The sequence below is a fragment of the Theropithecus gelada genome, chromosome 16 (assembly GCF_003255815.1).
Source record: "Theropithecus gelada isolate Dixy chromosome 16, Tgel_1.0, whole genome shotgun sequence".
Taxonomy (NCBI): domain Eukaryota; kingdom Metazoa; phylum Chordata; class Mammalia; order Primates; family Cercopithecidae; genus Theropithecus; species Theropithecus gelada.
In genome coordinates this window covers 58,218,222-58,237,020 of record NC_037684.1, presented here as the reverse complement: position 1 = coordinate 58,237,020, position 18,799 = coordinate 58,218,222, and the positions used below count along the sequence as shown (strand labels likewise).

General features: G+C 45.3%; 1 protein-coding gene across 1 annotated transcript in view; it reads left to right on the top strand.

The window, feature by feature from the left end:
• The window catches only part of SMYD4 (SET and MYND domain containing 4), a 45,912-nt gene that overhangs the window by 3,960 nt on the left and 23,153 nt on the right, over positions 1-18,799 (top strand). Inside the window, exons 3-4 of the mRNA XM_025362518.1 lie at positions 10,860-11,004; positions 17,161-17,250. Of these exons, the coding sequence (XP_025218303.1) occupies positions 10,860-11,004; positions 17,161-17,250 (235 nt within the window). The remainder of the gene's footprint in view (positions 1-10,859; positions 11,005-17,160; positions 17,251-18,799) is intronic.

The following is an 18,799-nucleotide window of genomic DNA, read 5'->3' as shown; positions in this document are numbered from 1 at the left end:
TATTCCCAATCTGTTTATCTTTTTTTTTTTGAGACGGAGTCTCGCTGTGTCTCCCAGGCTGGAGTGCAGTGGCGTGATCTCGGCTCACTGCAAGCTCCGCTTCCCGGTTTCACGCCATTCTCCCACCTCAGCCTCCCAAGTAGCTGGGACTACAGGCGCCCGCCACCACGCCCGGCTAGTTTTTTTTTGTATTTTTAGTAGAGACGGGGTTTCACCATGTTAGCCAGGATAGTCTCGATCTCCTGACCTCGTGATCCACCCGCCTCGGCCTCCCAAAGTGCTGGGATTACAGGCTTGAGCCACCGCGCCCGGCCCTGTTTATCTTTTTTACCTTATTTACAATGTAAATTTTGTACATTTACATTCTATATAAATTGTGTATATAGGTTTTAAATTTTTAAATTTTATTTAAATTTTTTTAGAGACAAAGTCTCAGTATGTTGTTCAGGCGGGCCTCGAGCTCCTGGGCTCAAGCGATCCTCCTGCCTTGCTTGAGATGGTGGAGTAAACCATCCTAAGCAAGACATATAACCCAGAAGCTATAAAAGAAGATGAAGTTGGGTGTGGTGGCTCATGCCTGGAAACCTAGCACTTTGGGGGTCAGAGGTGGGAGGACTGCTTGAGCCCAGGAGCCTGGGCAACATAGTGAGATTCCATCTCTATAAAAATTTAAAAATTAGCCAAGCATGGTGGCATGTGCCTGTCATCCCAGCTACTCAGGAGGCTGAGGTGGGAGGATCACTTGAACCTGGGAGGTCAAGGCTGCAGTGAGCCATGATCGTACCACTGCACTCCAGCCTGGGTGACAGAGCAAGGCTATTTCTCAAAAAGAAAAAAAAAAAAAGGAAAATGACAGATACGGCTGTATAAAAATCAAGCCAGACAAGGTGACATATGCCTGTAATTCCAACTACTTGGGAGTTGATAAAAATATTCTTTGTTGGCCGGGCATGGTGGCTCATGCCTGTAATCCCAGCACTTTGGGAGGCTGAGGTGGGTGGATCACAAGGTCAGGAGATCGAGACCATCCTGGCTAACACAGTGAAACCCCGTCTCTACTAAAAATACAAAAAATTAGTCGGGCGTGGTAGCGGGCACCTGTAGTCCCAGCTTCTCAGGAGGCTGAGGCGGGAGAATGGTGTGAACCCGGGAGGCGGAGCTTGCAGTGAGCAGAGATCACGCCACTGCACTCCAGCCTGGGCGACAGAGTGAGACTCTGTCTCAAAAAAAAAAAAGAAAAGAAAGGAAAATAGTGCCACTGCACTCCAGCCTGGGTGACAGAGCGAGACTCCGTCTCAAAAAAAAAAAAAAAAAAGAATATCTTGGGTATTTTGTGTGCATTTCCCCCATGTGAACTTTAGAATTGGCTTATTAAGTTCCTTTTTTTTTTTTTTTGAGATGGAGTCTGTCGCCCAGGCTGGAGTGGCGCGATCTCAGCTCACTGCAAGCTCTGCCTCCCGGGTTCATGCCTTTCTCCTGCCTCAGCCTCTCGAGTAGCTGGGACTACAGGCGCCTGTCACCATGCCTGGCTAATTTTTTATATTTTTAGTAGAGACGGGATTTCACCATGTTAGCCAGGATGGGATTACAGGCGTGAGCCACCGCACCCAGCCAACTTCTCAAATTCTATAAAAAATGTTGTGGGTTTTTGATTGAGAATGTGTTGGATTTATAGATTCATTTAAGGAAACCTGACATCTTCACAATATCAAATTTCCTAATCCAAGGGTATGTCTTCCCATTTATTTAAGACTTCTTTTACATCGTTAAGTAAAGTTTTATAGTTTTCTTTATATAGGTCTTACACATTTCATGTTCAACTTATTCTCGTTGTAAGGTTTTTGTTGTTATTGTGAATGAGCCTTTTCCCCCCAGTTACATTTTCTAATTGGTGATTGGTGGTATAAATAAAAAATAAAAATCATCCGATTTAAAATCATCTGGCTGGGTGCGGTGGCTCACACCAGTAATCCCAGCACATTGGGAGCCCAAGGCAGGTGGATCACCTGAGGTCAGGAGTCCAAGACCAGCCTGGGCAACGTGGTGAAATCCTGTCTCTACTAAAAATACAAAAAATTAGCTGGGCATGGTGGCGGGCGCCTGTAATCCCAGCTGATACCATGGTGGGTTATGGTAGCCTCAGAATGAATTTGGAGAGCTTCCTGCCTTTTTCTTTTTTTTTTTTTTTTTTTTTTTTTTTTGAGACGGAGTCTCGCGCTGTGTCACCCAGGCTGGAGTGCAGTGGCGCGATCTCGGCTCACTGCAAGCTCCGCCTCCCAGGTTCAGGCCATTCTCCTGCCTCAGCCTCCAAGTAGCTGGGACTACAGGCGCCCGCCACCACGCCCGGCTAGTTTTTTGTATTTTTAGTAGAGACGGGGTTTCACCATGTTAGCCAGGATGGTCTCGATCTCCTGACCTCGTGATCCGCCCGCCTCGGCCTCCCAAAGTGCTGGGATTACAGGCTTGAGCCACCGCGCCCGGCCTCCTGCCTTTTTCTATGCTCTGAAATCGTTTATATAATGTAGGAATTATGTGGTTCTTAAAGTCTAGTAGAAAAATCCTGTAAAACTATGTAGACTGGATGCCTTAGTGAAAATATTTTCCTTCCTTAGTTTAATTTTTTATCAGAATAATATGTATACATACTTTAAGAAATCAAATAGGCTGGGCGCGGTGGCTCACACCTGTAATCCCAGCACTTTGGGAGTCCGAGGTGGGCGGATCACGCCTACCATGCCCATGTCAGGAGATTGAGACCATCCTGGCTAACACGGTGAAACCCTGTCTCTACTAAAAATACAAAACATTAGCCAGGTGTGGTGGCGGGCGCCTGTAGTCCCAGCTACCCAGGAGGCTACGGCAGGAGAATGGCGTGAACCCGGGAGGCGGAGCTTGCAGTGAGCCGAGATCGCGCCACTGCACTCCAGCCTGGGAGATAGAGCGAGACTCCATCTCAAAAAAAAAAAAAAGAAATCAAATAGTGCTTCAAAATTTATCAGGAAAAACAGCACCTCCCTGTCCACTTTTCCCCATTCCTGATTTTTATTCCCCAGAGACAGCTACTTTAAATTATTTTAACTGTTTCTTCTGGCATTTAAATTTTTCATTCATTTATTTATTTATTTATTTATTTATTTTGAGTCAGAGTCTCACTCTGTCACCCAGGCTGGAGTGCAGTGGCGCGATCTCAGTTCACTGCAACATCCGCCTCCCAGGTTCAAGTGATTCTCTTGCCTCAGCCTTCCGAGTAGCTGGGATTACAGGCACACATCACCACGCCCAGCTAACTTTTGTATTTTTAGTAGAGATGGGGTTTCACCATGTTGGCCAGGCTGGTCTCAAACTCCCAACCTCAGGTGATCTGCCCACCTTGGTCTCCCAAAGTGCTGGGATTACAGGGGTGCCACCGTGCTCAGCCTTCTGACAATTTATTCTTTCTAAACAGTGCAAACACTGCTCTTTCTTGAGTTTGTATAATTTTAGATGTAATTTTGCTCTCTTATCCCCAACTCACAGGCATATACTTTGTTTTTTGCTTTTGTTTTTTTGAGATGGAGTTTCGCTCTTGTTGCCCAGCCTGGAGTGCAATAGCACCATCTTGGCTCACAGCAACCCCCGCCTCTCTAGTTGAAGCGATTCTCCTGCCTCCACCTCCCAAGTAGCTGGGATTACAGGCACGTGCCACCATGCCCGGCTAATTTTGTATTTTTAGTAGAGACGGGATTTCTCCATGTTGGTCAGGCTGGTCTCAAACTCCTGACCTAAGATGATCCACCTGCCTCAGCCTCCCAAAGTGCTGGAATGACAGGCGTGAGCCACCACTCCTGGCCTATACTTTGTTTTTCCCTCATTCCCTCATGATAACTGTTATAATATAACCAATAGAATATTAAATTGATTGAACCAACATTCAGTGTATATATTCTTATGTCTGTGTAAATATTGCTCCCATGAACCGCGAAGGATGCTTTGAATTACATTTCCTTTGTTGTACCGCTCTCGTTTTCTCTGGGGTTAATAAATCACCTCCATTTTTGTTTGCTCTGTATGTCTCTCACTAATTCATACCGAGCCCTCTCTCCTTAAAAACAAGTTCGCTCAAATAGCTGTTTCTAAGTCTGTTCAATCACAATCTAAAGTAACCAAAAAAGATTTAAACTTCTGATCTCCACATGCATGCCTGTTAGGTAAAAATAGGAATTAGCCCTTTAAAGTCTAAAGCCAAGCAGGCACTTTTCTTTCTTGCCAATGGACATTCTTTGAGGAACGTTTTCCCACAAGAGATGCCTTTCATCTGTTGAAAATCTTTTGAGACCGAAGATCCCCTACTGTCCACCCCTACCTCTCCACTCCTGCAATTAATAATCTCCTACAGTGTCGTAGGAAATCTTCATAACTTCACTATCCACACTCACAGCCTTCTTGTTTGTTTTTATTTTGTACTGATTCAATTGGAATAACTTGTGTCGGAAAACAAGGAAGTGCTCGAAGACGAATAGAGTTCTATAAAAAAGAGCCTAGGCCAGGTATGGTGACACCACTCATACCTGTAATCCTAACACTTTGGGAGGCTTAGGCAAGAGGATTTCTGGAGCCCAGGAGTTTGAGACCAGCCTGTGCGACATAATGAGACTGTGTCTCCACAAAAAAATTAAAAGTTAGCTGGGCATGGTGTCACATGCCTGTAGTCATAGCTACTTGGGAGGCTGAGGTGGGAAAATTGCCTGAGCCCAGGATACCGCGGCTGTAGCGAGCTATGATGGTACCACTGTCTTCCAGCCTGGACAACAGAGCAAGACCCTGGATCAAAAACAAAAATAACATAGGAACCAGTCTGAAGAGGTTCTCACTGGCCAACATTAGCATAATTTGACCATGAAAAAGTGTAATGGTGGTAATAGTTTATTATAGTAAACTGTTCAAGTCCATAGTGGTAACTGTAAATATCTGAGTTTACTTTCTTATTTGACTTCTGAGCAGGCATGGTGGCTCATGCCTATAATCCCAGCACTTTGGGAAGCCAAGATGGGCGGATCACCTGAGCTCAGGAGTTTCAGACCAGCCTGGCTAACATGACGAGACCCCATCTGTACTAAAAATGCAAAAATTAGCTGGGCGTGGTATCAGGTGCCTGTAATCCCAGGTACTTGGGAGGCTGAGGCAGAAGAATTGCTTGAACCCCAGAGGCGAAGATTGCAGTGAGCCAGGATCACGCCACTGCACTCCAGCCTGGGAAACAGAGTGAGACTCTGTCTCAAAACAAACAAAAATAAGTAAATACATATTATGTCTGTGTGCATATTGCTCACACGAAACAAGTAAAAGAAGAAAAAGGAGGAAGTTTGTCTTTACAAAAGAATGCCAACTAATAAATTTAGAAATAATGGTAGAATCAGAAAACTCACCATTTTGTAACCCCCACGTGATGGATGATTCTGGCAATTATCAGTGGATGCTCAAACCTGTAGACATAACATCATTGGGAAACAGGCTCTTCACGTGATCTCAAAGTGTGGCCCTATAGATTATTTAACTATAAGGGAAAGGTGTCTTTACATTGCAAAGATTCAGCAATTACCACCTTAACTGAGTGACCAAACTTAGCTTCCACAGTGCTGGGGAGACATCATATGTCTCCTGATTTGAGGCAACAAGAAGTATATAGATTTAACTATGTAGTCATTTTGTTTGTTTATTTGTTCTGTGACATAGTCTCGCTCTGTCTCTCAGGCTGGAGGGCAGTGGCGCGATCTCTGCTCACTGCAACCTCTGCCTCCCAGATTCAAGCAATTCTCCTGCCTCGGCCTTCTGGGTAGCTGGGATTACAGGCATGCACCACTGTGCTTGGCTAATTTTTGTATTTTTAGTAGAGACGGGGTTTCACCATGTTGCCCAGGGTGGTCTCGAACCCCTGACCCCAGGTGATTCGCCTGCCTTAGCCTCCCAAAGTGCTGGGTTTACAGGTGTGAGCCACCGCACCCAGCCATATTCTTAATAAAAATTGTTTAATGTAATCTAACCATGAGGAAACAATGAGGCAAAACCAGAATGTGAAACATTTTTCTGGTGTTGAATCTTTTAAAAAAAAAATTACGCATTTAAAAAACCCAAAAAATTATAGTTGGCCAAAGTGCAGTGGCTCACACCTATAATCCCAGCACTTTGGGAGGCTGAAGCAGGTAGATCCCTTGAGCCCAGGAGTTGGAGGCCAGCCTGGGCAACACAGTGAGACCCCATCTGTATTTTATATAAAAAGTCATTTAGCTGGGCGTGGCAGTACGTGCCTATAGTCCTAGCTACTCGGGAGGCTAAGGCAGGAGGTAGAGGTTGCAGTGAGCAGAGGTCGTACCACTGCACTCCAGCCTGAGCAATGGAAGTAAGACCCTGTCTCAAAAAAAAAAAATTAAAAATAAATTTTAAAATTATAGCACTATCTAAAAGAAGACTAAAGAGAAATAACTAAATTCAGTGCACGAGAACATTGATCTTGGATTGGTTAGGGTGAGAAAAAGATACAACAGACATTTTAGGAATAATTGGTAACATTTAAATTTAAATATTTGAATTACTGTTGTTTTTTTTTTTGAGACGGAGTCTCGCTCTGTCGCCCAGGCTGGAGTGCAGTGGCCGGATCTCAGCTCACTGCAAACTCTGCCTCCCGGGTTTATGCCATTCTCCTGCCTCAGCCTCCCGAGTAGCTGGGACTACAGGCGCCCGCCACCTCGCCCGGCTAGTTTTTTGCATTTTTTTAGTAGAGATGGGGTTTCACTGTGTTAGCCAGGATGGTCTCGATCTCCTGACCTCGTGATCCGCCCGTCTCGGCCTCCCAAAGTGCTGGGATTACAGGCGTGAGCCACCGCACCCGGCCGAATTACTGTTATTTTTTAGTGATAATGATATTATGGTAACATAGGAGAATGTCCTTATTTTTAAAGCAGAGGCCTGCAAATATTTAGAGGTGAACATCCGTGATGCCTGTACTTACTTTCAAATGGCTTAGAGAAAAAATGGTGCATATGTGGATATGTCCCAGTTATTAAGCTATTATGTCCAATCTCAGTAATCTGCACTCTACTTTGGGGCCAGAGCTGGGACTTTCTGCTTCGCCAGTTAGCTCCGTGAAAGGCTTTACATCCCCACGGTTCTAGGAGAGAAGGTAAGGATGGAGGAAGAAAAACTGTGTTGTTTTTTTTGTCTGTATCCTAATGACAATCTACATGCAGAAGGGTGAAGTTGGGCCTTTATATCCAAAAATTAACTTAAGGCCGGGCGCGGTGGCTCACGCCTGTAATCCCAGCACTTTGGGAGGCCGAGGCGGGCAGACCACGAGGTCAGGAGATCGAGACCATCCTGGCTAACACAGTGAAACCCCGTCTGTACTAAAAATAGAAAAAAAATTAGCCGGGCATAGTGGTGGGCACCTGTAGTCCCAGCTACTCGGGAGGCTGAGGCAGGAGAATGGCATGAACCTGGGAGGCGGAGCATGCAGTGAGCCGAGATTGCGTCACTACACTCCAGCCTGGGTGACAGAGCAAGACTCCATCTCAAAAAAAAAAAAAAAAAATCGAGTTCATCATCTATTGTTAGGCAAGAAGAATTTTGCTATTACTGTTTACCACAAACCTTTTGTTTGAACTAGGATTTTTAGGTTTAACCTAATTTAAAACAAAAACAGATGCTGGGCGTGGTGGCTCATGCCTGTAATCCCAGCACTTTGGGAGGCCGAGGCAGGAGAATCACAAGGTCAGGAGATCGAGACCATCCTGGCTAACAGTGAAACCCTGTCTCTAATAAAAATACAAAAATAATTAACCGGGCGTGGTGGCAGGCACCTGTAGTCCCAGCTACTTGGGAGGCTGAGGCAGGAGAATGGTGTGAACTCAGGAGGCAGAGCTTGCAGTGAGCCGAGATCGCACCACTACACTCCAGCCTGGGTGATAGAGCGAGGCTCCATCTCAAAATAAATAAATAAATAAATAAATAAATAAATAAATAAATAAATAAAACAAAACCAGAAAACAAGCTCTATGGTGTAGCAGACAGGCATAGGGTTTTGCCTTCATATTTTCTGGACTGGAGTAAATGTAGAACAGGCAAGCATACCTCTTAAATTAAATAAAATCATTCCTAGTTTTTCTTTTTGGTATTATTTGACCCAGACTGGAGTGTGGTGGTGCAATCCCAGATCACTGCAACCTTCGCCTCCCGGGCTCAAGCGATTCTCGTGCCTCAGGCTGCCGATAGCTGAGATTGCAAGTGCTCGCCACCACGCCTGGCTAATTTTTGTATTTTTTATAGATATGGGTTCCACTATGTTGCCCAGGCTGGTCTCAAAGTCCTGGACCAGGTGATCTGCCCACCTCAGCCTCCCAAAGTGCTGGGATTACAGGTATAAGCCACCACGCCCAGCCCTATTTGTGACTTTCATATGTTGTATTTAAATATTAATAAAATCATATTTGATACTAACTTTGTTTTTACCTCATACGTAGCAAAGATAAATAATGGTTTATAAAATTTTCATATATTCAAACACAAAAGCGTTATCCTGAGTCACAATGTAAAAGGTATTTCTTATTGTGGGTCTTTGTAAACAAAAATTTTAAAAATACTTGTAAACATTCTCCAGGGCTTTTTGTTCTGTTTTTTGTTTTTTTGAGACAGGGCCTCACTCTGTCACCCAGGCTTGGATGCAGTGGGGCTATCACGGCTCTCTGCAGCCTCGACCTCCTGGGCTCAGGCAGTCCTCCCTCCTCAGCCTCCCAAGTAGCTGGGACTATGGGCATGTGCCACCACACCCATCTAATTTTTGTATTTTTTGTGGAGACAGGGTCTTCCCATGTTCCCCAGGCTGGCCTCCTCCTGAGCTCAGGCAATCCTCCCTCTTCAGCCTCCGAAAGTGCTGGAATTACAGGCGTGAGCCACCGCACCTGTGGCCAGTCTGCAGCTCTATGATTTCTTCTTTGGTTCAAGAGTTGCTTAAGAGAATTTTTAGTTTCCATGTCATTTGTGTTTCTACTTTTGTTATTCGTATTTTACTTTATGGCATTATAGTCAAAGACAATAGTCTAGGTTATTGTATATTATTTCTTTTTATTGGAAGATAGGTATATTTTTTGTTAGTATGTGTATATGTGTATATGTCTCTATATGTGTTAGCTCAGCTTTATTAATTTTATTACGTAGCACATTTATATATTTATTAAACTTTTTAGTTGGAAATAATTTCAGACTGACTTGCAAAAATAGTACAAAGAGTCTGGGCACAGTGGCTTACACCTGTCATGCTAGCACTTTGGGAGGCCGAAGTGGGCAGATTGCCTGAGCTCAGGAGTTCAAGACCAGCCTGGGCAACATGATGAGATCCCATCTCTGCTAAATATACAAAACATTAGCCGGGCGTGGTGGTTCACACCTGTAATCCTAGCTGCTCCCGAGGCTGAGGCACAAGAATCGCTTGAACCCGGGAGGTGGAGGTTGCAGTGAGCCCAGATCATGCCACTGTTGCACTACAGCCTGGTGACAAAGGGAGACTCTGTCTCCAAAAAAAAAAGTACGAAGAATTGGTGAATTCTTCCAAATTTGGCAAGCGTTAATGTTTTACTACGTTTACTTTATGATTCATTCTCATTATCTCTCTTCTTTTCTGTCAGCCACTCAAGTATTTTCAGCAGTTGAAGTGGAGAATACTTCTTGGTTCAAAAGACACCATATATTCATCTCATTCTCCAGACTCAAGATCCTGGCTGGGCACAGTGGCTCATGCCTGTAATCTCAGCACTTTGGGAGGTCCAGGCAGGCGGATCACTTGAGGTCAGGAGTTCAAGACAAACCTGGCCAAAATGGCGAAACCCCGCCTGTACTGAAAAAACAAAAATTAGCTGAGCGTGGTGGTGCGTGCCTGTAATCCCCACTGCTCGGAGAGGCTGAGGTAGGAGAATTGCTTGAACCCAGGAGACAGAGTTGGCAGTGAGCTGAGATCCAGCCACTGCACTCCAGCCTGGGTGACAGAGCGAATATCTGTCTCAAAAAAAAAAAAGATATTTATGATGTATGATCTGAGGGATGGTTCATTGGCCAATAATTATGAGATAAAGAATAAAAAATTAGCATTCAGTCCTCTAAATAGAAATTCTAGCCAGGCGTGGGGGCTCACACCTGTATTCCCAGCACTTTGGGAGGCTGAGGCAGGTGGACCATTTGAGGTCAGGAGTTCGAGACCAGCCTGGCTAACATGGCGAAATGCTTTCTCTACTAAAAATACAAAGATTAGCTGGGCATGGTGATGGACGCCTGTAATCCCACCTACTCAGGAGGCTGAGGCAGGAGAATCACTTGAACCAGGGAGGTGGAGGTTGCAGTGAGCCGAGATCGTGACACTGCACTCCAGCCTAGGTGACAGTGAGACTCCATCTCAAAAAAAAAAAAAAAAAGAAATTCTGCTGATCATTTGAGCCTAGGAGTTCAAGACCAGCCTGGGCAACATGGCAAAACCCCACCTCTACAAAAAGTACAAACATTAGGCAGGCCTGGTGGCACACATCCTCCCAATTAGTGTAGCTACTCAGGAGGCTGAGGTGGGAGAATCTGAGCCTGGGAAGTCGAGACTGCAGTGAGTGGAGATGGCACCACTGTACTCCAGCCTGGGTGACAGAGTGAGACCCTGTCTCAAAAAAATTCTGGTCCCCGTGTCTCTGAGACTATGAATTTCTTTCCTCTAATCACATTGCACAATATACACATCCTCATGTGTGCGAAATGTTTTGCAGGCCCGCTTTCTTGTTTTGAAGGCAATGGTTTGGAGCTTTCCTTGAAATAACGCATTTCTGCTGCTTTTGTTTCCTCCTGTCTTCACGCAGACCTGAGGATGAACTGTTTCTAAAAACACTTTCTAAAGGTTACTTGGTGGGAAAGGACTCGGACGCTCCCCTTTTCTACAGAGAACAAGGAAACAAAAAATTTCAAGAGAAAGATTACACAGGAGCTGCAGTGCTGTATTCTAAGGTAAAACACTCCCAGCTCAAGCAATTTATTTATTTTTCTTAGAGTCAGAGTCTTGCTCTCTTGCCCAGGCTGGAGTGCAGCGGTGCGATCTCAGCTCACTGCAACCGTCACCTCTGGGATTCAAGCAATCCTCCCACCTCATTCTCCCGAGAAGCTGGGATTACAGGCGTGCGCCACCATGCCTGGCTAATTTTTGTATTTTTAGTAGAGATGGGGTTTCACCATGTTGGCCAGGCTGGTCTCAAACTCCTGACCTCAGGTGTTCCACCTGCCTCAGCCTCCCAAAGTGCTGGGATTGCAGGCATGAGCCACCATGCCTGGCCCAGCTCAGCAATTTAACAATGCATATTTCTTCAGAAGATAGAGCCGTATTGCTAAATTTCATAGCCAGTGTTACCTTTATCTATAATGTATTGAATGGATTTTAAAAAGAAACCTGACAGAATTCTGCTGTGGTTATAGTCTAAAACAAAAGGTAGTTTATAGGCCCAGTGCAGTGGTTCACACCTGTAATCCCAGCACTTTGGGAGGCTGAGTTGGGAGGATCACTTGAGACCAGGAGTTCAAGACCAGCCTGGACAATATAGGGAGACCCCTTCTCCACACACAAAAAAATTTTTAAATTAGCCGACTGGTGGTGGCATGCATCTGTGGTCCTGAAACGGGAAAGGTTCCCTTGTTCCCCTCACAGGGCGTGCAGTGGAAGTGTGGCTTGCTTCTTCAGTGCCCTGCTGCTCAAACCTCTACGGGAGCATATAGACGGGCAGGCTGTGGGGCTCTGACCCGAGGGCAGTGTCTAGGGTTGAATGTTTACAGTTGAAGCCACAGTGGGCGTGTGTTCCATGGTGCTACTTTAGTTTGCTGTCTCTAGGCGGCTTGTGTTGACCAGCTCAGTTAGACTCGCCAACTTGTCGCAAGGATAGAGGGCTTCCTGTATCCCGGGTTCTTGCCTTGGTGTACTGGAAGAATCAGATCACGCGTGGGCTTGGAGAATGAGTGCAGGGTTTTACTGAGTAGAAGTAGCTCGCAGCAGGTTGGGGAGCCAGAAGGGAGATGGTTTTCCCCTGGAGTCCGGCCACTCAGCGACCCAACTCTTCTCCAACTGCTGTGGCCAAACGCTGTGTCGTTCTGCCACCGGTCGCTGGCATGCTGGTGCCTGTCAGCTGCTCTTCTGCTGGCATACTCCTGACAACGTCCAGCTGCTTATGTGTCCGCCTGCTGGGGTCTTGGGTTTTTATAGGCCCAGGCTGGGGGCGTGGCAGACCAGGGTGGTCTTGGAAAATGCAACATTCGGGCGCGAAGGCAGGAGTGCCTGTCCTCACCTAGGTCAGTGGGCACGGCCTGAGGGTGAAGCCCTAGCCAGGGACCCGCCTTTATGCAGCGTTCCCTGCCCACCTACCATATCAGTGTCAGCTACTCAGGAGGCTGAGGCAGGAGGGTCACTGAGACCAGGAGTTCCAGGCTTCAGTGAGCTGTGATTGTGCCACTGCACTAGCCTGGGTGACAGAGTGAGACCCTGCCTCAAAAAAAAAAAAAGTAATTTATGTGTTCTGAATTTATTCAAGAAACTTCTGTGTCCACATTCCTTCCGATACCTTGTAGCGGTAAGCTTACTGGCCCCTCGCATGCCTTGCCCATGTCTGTCAGACGCTGTTGAACTGCATGCCACTTTTGTCTGAATGTGTGATGAGACTGTTAGCTTGATGGAATCAGTCATCTGTTACTCTTGGCCGGGCACAGTGGCTCACACCTGTAATCCCAGCCCTTCGGGAGGCTGAGGTAAGAGGATTGCTTAAGCCCAGGAGTTCAAGACCAGCCTGGGCAACATAGCAAGACCCCATCTATACCATAATGTATAAATGACTCTTGTTGTCCTGCTTTCATAGTAAGAACTGGAACAAGATCCCTTGAGCAACTTCCTTCCATAGCTTTTAAGAGACTTACATGGGCTTAAAGCAGGAACATATCAATCTCTTGCACCAGTTCTGTGACCTTGGATATTAAAAGAGTAAGTTTAAATTTGAAGGGTAGGCTGGGCACAGTGGCTCACTCATGTAATTCCAACACTTTAGGAGACCCAGGCGGGAGGATCGCCTGCGCCCAGGAGTTCAAGGCAGGCCTAGGTAACACAGCGAGGCCCTGTCTCTGTTCAGAACAAACAATTTTTTTCATTTGAAGGGTGTGGATCCTACTCTGAATCTTTAACAGGTTTATGCTTGAACGTGCTTGCAGTTTGGGATTAATTTTCCAAAAACGATCACACCTACAACAGCAGCTTCTACAGCTGATAAAATCCTTGCTTTGTAGTGTTATAATAAAGTATTTAGCTAAATAATGTAAGCTTTAGTGATTGCTGAGGGATTAAAGTCCGTTAGGTGTAATGATCCAGTGATAAATGGCTTAATAGTACTTTTTTCAGAGCTAATCTCTTCAACTTTATGTATGTGCATCATAAATGTGATCACATGGGAAGTTCTTCAAGGAAAACAGGGAAAATAAAAACTGAAGCCAGAGAAAAAATTAAGGCTTGCTCTGACTGCGGAGGGAGATGAGCCTGCCTATTTCATGAAGCCAGTATGTCGGTGATTACGGTGCTCTGCAATTTTCTAGAAAGCTGCTATTCTCTTTGTAAAAATATTTGTTGTTTTTATCTGATTGTAAAAGTAATATATGTTTACTTCGAAAAGTACAGAGAAGCACAAAGAGGAAAAAAAACCTCATAACCCGTGATAGGCACTGTTAACGTTTTTGCTTACATCCATCCAGCCAGACTTTTTCCTCCAAAAATATGTTTTTACAAAATTGGGATAATGCTGCACCTTCTGTTTTGTGACCTGCCTTTTTCCCTCGACAATTGATTGTGCCCATTTTCTCATGTTATTAAATTTTCCACTGGAACATGATGCTTTACGGCTGGCTTAGTGTTCCATGACGGAGAAAAAGCCGTACGTGATTTCACATCTCCTAATGTTGGCAAATTGTTCGGGATCATAACACTGCAATGAGCATCTTTCTATGTAAATATTTGCATATATCTGATTGCTTGCTTAGGGTAAATTCCTAGAACGGTAATTGCTGGGGCAGAAGGAATGTATTTTTTCAGGCCTTTGGTACTTGATGCTGAATTGTTCTCCAGGAAAGAACTAGTTAACATCCCTGCTGGCGGAGTACAGGAATGTTCGTTTCTCCATATCCCGAGCAGTACTGGTTGTGATGATTACAGTTTTATTATTATATCGGTTTATTTGTGAGTAGAGAATCTGTTCACATCGATTTTAAAAGTGCAAGAGTGTACAGTGTCGTCTGCCTCTCCTGCCCCCTGACCACGTGATTTTCCGTTCCCATAAACTAGCACCGTTGAGTGTATTTCCAGAGCGTACTCCAGACGTGTGTAAACACAGCCTTCCACTCCTGCACACACACCGTGTTTTTACATCCGTAACATTCTGCACATATTGTTCAGCATCATGCCTTGTCCACTTAACAGTAATAGTTTAAAGATCATTCCATTTCAGCACATAAAGAGCATCCTCAGGCCGGGCGCGGTGGTTCACACCTGTAATCCTAGCACTTTGGGAGGCCGAGGCAGATGGATCACCTGAGGTCAGGAGTTCAAGACCAGCCTGGCCCACAGGGCGAAACCCTGTCTCTACTAAAAATACAAAAATTAGCTGGGCGTGGTGGGGCATGCGCCTATAATCCCAGCTACTTGGGAGGCTGAGAGAGGAGAATTGCTTGAATCCCAGTGCGGGGGATGGGGCGGGGGGGTGTGCGGAAGTTTTAGTGAGCCAAGAACATGCCACTTCACTGTAGCCTGGGCGAAAGAGCAGAACTCTGTCTCAAAAAAAAAGAGCGTCCTCATTCTTTATTATGGCTACATGGTGTTCCATTAAATGGGTGTATCAATTTATGTAACCAGTATCCTGTGGATCAATGCTTGTTTCCTGTCTTTTGCTATTTCAAACAATTCAGTGATGAGAAACTTTGCACAGGGCCAGGCACAGTGGCTCACACCTGTAATCCCAGCACTTTGGGAGACTGAGACAGGTGGATCCCCTAAGGTCAGGAGTTCAAGACCAGCCTGGCCAACGTGGTGAAACCCCATCTCTACTAAAAATACAAAAATAAGCTGGGCATGGTGGCATATGCCTGTAACCCTAGCTACTTGGGAGGCTGAGGCAGGAGAATCACTTGAACGCAGGAGGCGGAGGCTGCAGCGAGCTGAGATCGCCCCATTGCACTCTAGCCTGGACAACAAAGAGAGACTCTGCCTCAGAAAAAGGAAAAAAACCCTTGCATGAATGTCATTTTTCATATATAACTGTATGATAAATGATTGTAGGATTAATTCCTAGAAGAGGAATTGCTGGGTCAATGGATATTTTATATGTATGTAAGAGATATATACATATAGAATTTTGACGTATATTGTTAAATTACCCTCGGTAATTATGAAACCAGTGTACACCCCCACTAACCACATAATGAGAATGTCCATTATCCCACTCCTTGACCAGCTCTGTGTGCCATCAATTTTATTTTGCTTTGCCTGATAGGTAAAAAATGGCCTTTCTGTACAGTTTTAATTTGCATTTTATTGATTGTATGAGGCTGAGCATTTTTTTTCACATATTTAAGAGCCATTTTTATTTCCTGTGAGAACTGTCCATATCGTTGCCCATTTTCCTGTTGATTTATTGGTTGTCATCTTAGTGATCTGTAGGAAATCTTGACAAAGTAAAGAAATCAGCTCTTTGCCTATAATATGAATTGCAGGTATTTTTTCCAGTCAGTGTTTGCCTTTTGCTTGTGTTTGTTTTTGGTGTGAAGATGTTGTTTATTTTCAGGCGGTCAAGTTTATTCACCTTTTATGGCCTCTGGGTTTTGTGTCATAGTCAGGGATTCTTCTAGCATTACTTTGCATGCTTTCTATAGTTCTTCTAGTGCTCCTGTTGCTTTGTTTTTACATTAAGAATTTGATGTATTTGGAATTTATCCAGTAAAAGATTTATCACTTTATTTTGCTCATCGTCTACCTACTTATCCATATATATATGTTTATTTTATTATTATTATTTTTTTTTGAGACAGAGGCTGGAGTGCAGTGGTATGATCTCAGCTCCCCACAACCTCTGCCTCCTGAATCCAAGCAATTCTCCTGCCTCACCCACCCGAGTAACTGGGATTACAGGCGTGCGCCACCATGCCCAGCTAATTTTTGTATTTTTCTTAGTAGAGATGGGTTTTTGTCATGTTGGTCAGGCTGGTCTCGAACTCCTGGCCTCAAGTGATCCATCTGCCTCGACCTCCCAAAGTGCTGGGATTGCAGGCCTGAGCCACCACATCGGGTCTTATCCCAGTACTTTTATTGAATACTCACCATCTTTCCTACCTTTACTTGAGTACCATATTTATGGTTATTATTAATCCTTGCCAATTTGATGATAGAAAAAAGTACTCTTTTTTGTTTATTTGTCTGTTTGTGACCATCTCACTCTGTCACTCAGGCACTATCTCAGCTCACTGCAACCTCCGCCTCCCAGGTTCAAGCCATTCTCATGCCTCAGCCTCCCAAGTAGCTGGGATTGCAGGCACACATTACCATGCCCTGCTATTTTTTTATATTTTTCGTAGAGACGGGATTTTGTCATGTTGGTCAGGCTGGTCTGGAGCTCCTGGCCTCAAGTGATTCACCTGCCTCAGCCTGGAATTACAGATATGAGCCACCACGCCCATCCTAGTATCCCTTTTTTTGCATTCATTTTCATCTATTTGGCTATCCGTATGTGAATTAATCATTTGTTCTCTGTAACTATTTATGTTTCTCCTTGTGTGAATTTCTATGTGTGCCACCCACCCTTTGTTATATTCAGGAAATGGGATATTATGCTTGCAGGTATTTTGCTTAGTTTCTTATTGACCTTCAGTGTTGTTTGTGGTTGAAGCTGTATCTGACAAAGTGCTTTTAATACTGATGTCCTCACTTGCTCTTCACAGCTTTGCTCTCAGGTAGTTAAAACGTAAGCTGAAGCACAACGAGGTTCAGTAACTTTCCCAGTTTCACAGTCTTTAGTACAAGAGCCCGTAATATCTGAAAAATGTACTTTAGAGATGCTAGTTTCCATTTATACCTTTAACCAGTTCATTGTTTTGCAGGGAGTGTCACATTCAAGGCCTAACACTGAGGACATGTCGCTGTGCTATGCTAACCGCTCGGCAGCCCTCTTCCACCTGGGTCAGTACGAGGTGAGTATCAGATACCTAGTGTGCGTGCAGAGGGTCCGGGGGGCCTTCACTGGAGGACTAGACCTTCGTCTCTGCTTCTTCCATGGAGCTCTCAAATCAGGTCATGCTGCTATTGGTTGAATTGGAAGCACATTAGCATCTACCTAAAGTTGGGCTGGGCGCTCACACCTATAATCTCAGCACTTTGGGAGGTTGAGGCAGGCGGATCACTTGAGGTCAAGAATTCAAGACCAGCCTGGCCAACACGGTAAAACCCCATTTCTACTAAAAATACAGGGATAAAAATTAGCCGAGTGTAGTGTACTCCCAGCTACTAAGGAGGCTGAGGCAGGAGAATCGCTCAGGAGGTGGAGGTTGCAGTGAGCCAAGATCACACCACTGCACTCCAGCCTGGGTGACTCTATCTCAAAAAAATGTACTAGGCCAGACATGGTGGCTCACACCTGTGATCCCAGCACTTTGGGAGGCCAAGGCAGGCGGATGACGAGGTCTGGAGTTTGAGACCATCCTGGCCAACATGGTGAAACCCCATCTCTACTAAAAATACAAAAATGAACTGGGCATGGTAGCAGGCACCTGTAGTCCCAGCTACTTGGGAGGCTGAGGCAGGAGTATTGCTTGAACCTGGGAGGTGGAGGTTGCAGTGAGCCCAGATCGCACCACTGCACTCCAGCCTGGGCGATGGAGCGAGACTCCGTCTCAAAAAATATATATAAATAACTAAACTTGCTCTTTCTCCTGAGTCATTTCACTGATGACAGGTGACCATATGGGATAGTATTGATTGACAAGAAAGAGCTATGGGGCCAGGCGCGGTGGCTCACGCCTGTAATCCCAGCACTTTGGGAGGCCAAGGCGGGCAGATCACTTGAGGTCAGCAGTTTGAAACCAGCCTGGCCAACATGGTGAAACCCCATCTCTACTAAAAATACAAAAATTAGCTGGGCAGGTGGCGGGCATCTGTAATCTCAGCTACTCGGGAGGCTGAGGCAGGAGAATACCTTGAACCTGGGAGGCAGATGTTGCAGTGAGTCAGTGAGCTGAGATCGTGCCACTGCACTCCAGCTTGGATAAGAGAGGGCTCTGTCTCAAAAGAAGAAGGAAAGAAAGAGCGATGGGACATTCCCTGGGGATGTGGACTGTATCCAACAGGTCAGCAGTGCTCAGTGTCAGGATTAGCTGAGTGACATATTGCTGCTAATACTTCAGGTTCCAAGTGTTTGCAAAGTATACTGTTTGCTTCTTTTTTTTTTGAGTCAGAGTCTTGCTCTGTCACCCAGTCTGGAGTGCAGTTACACGATCTCGGCTCACTGCAAACTCCGCCTCCCGGGTCCACACCATTCTCCTGCCTCAGCCTCACAAGTAGCTGGGACTACAGGCACCCGCCACAATGCCTGGCTAAGTTTTGTATTTTTAGTAGAGATAGCACTTCACCACGTTGTTCAGGCTGGTCTCCATCTCCTGACCTCGTGATCCTCCCGCCTCAGCCTTCCAAAGTGCTGGGATTACAGGCGTGAGCCAGGCATCTAGCCGTGTCAGTGGAGTTTTT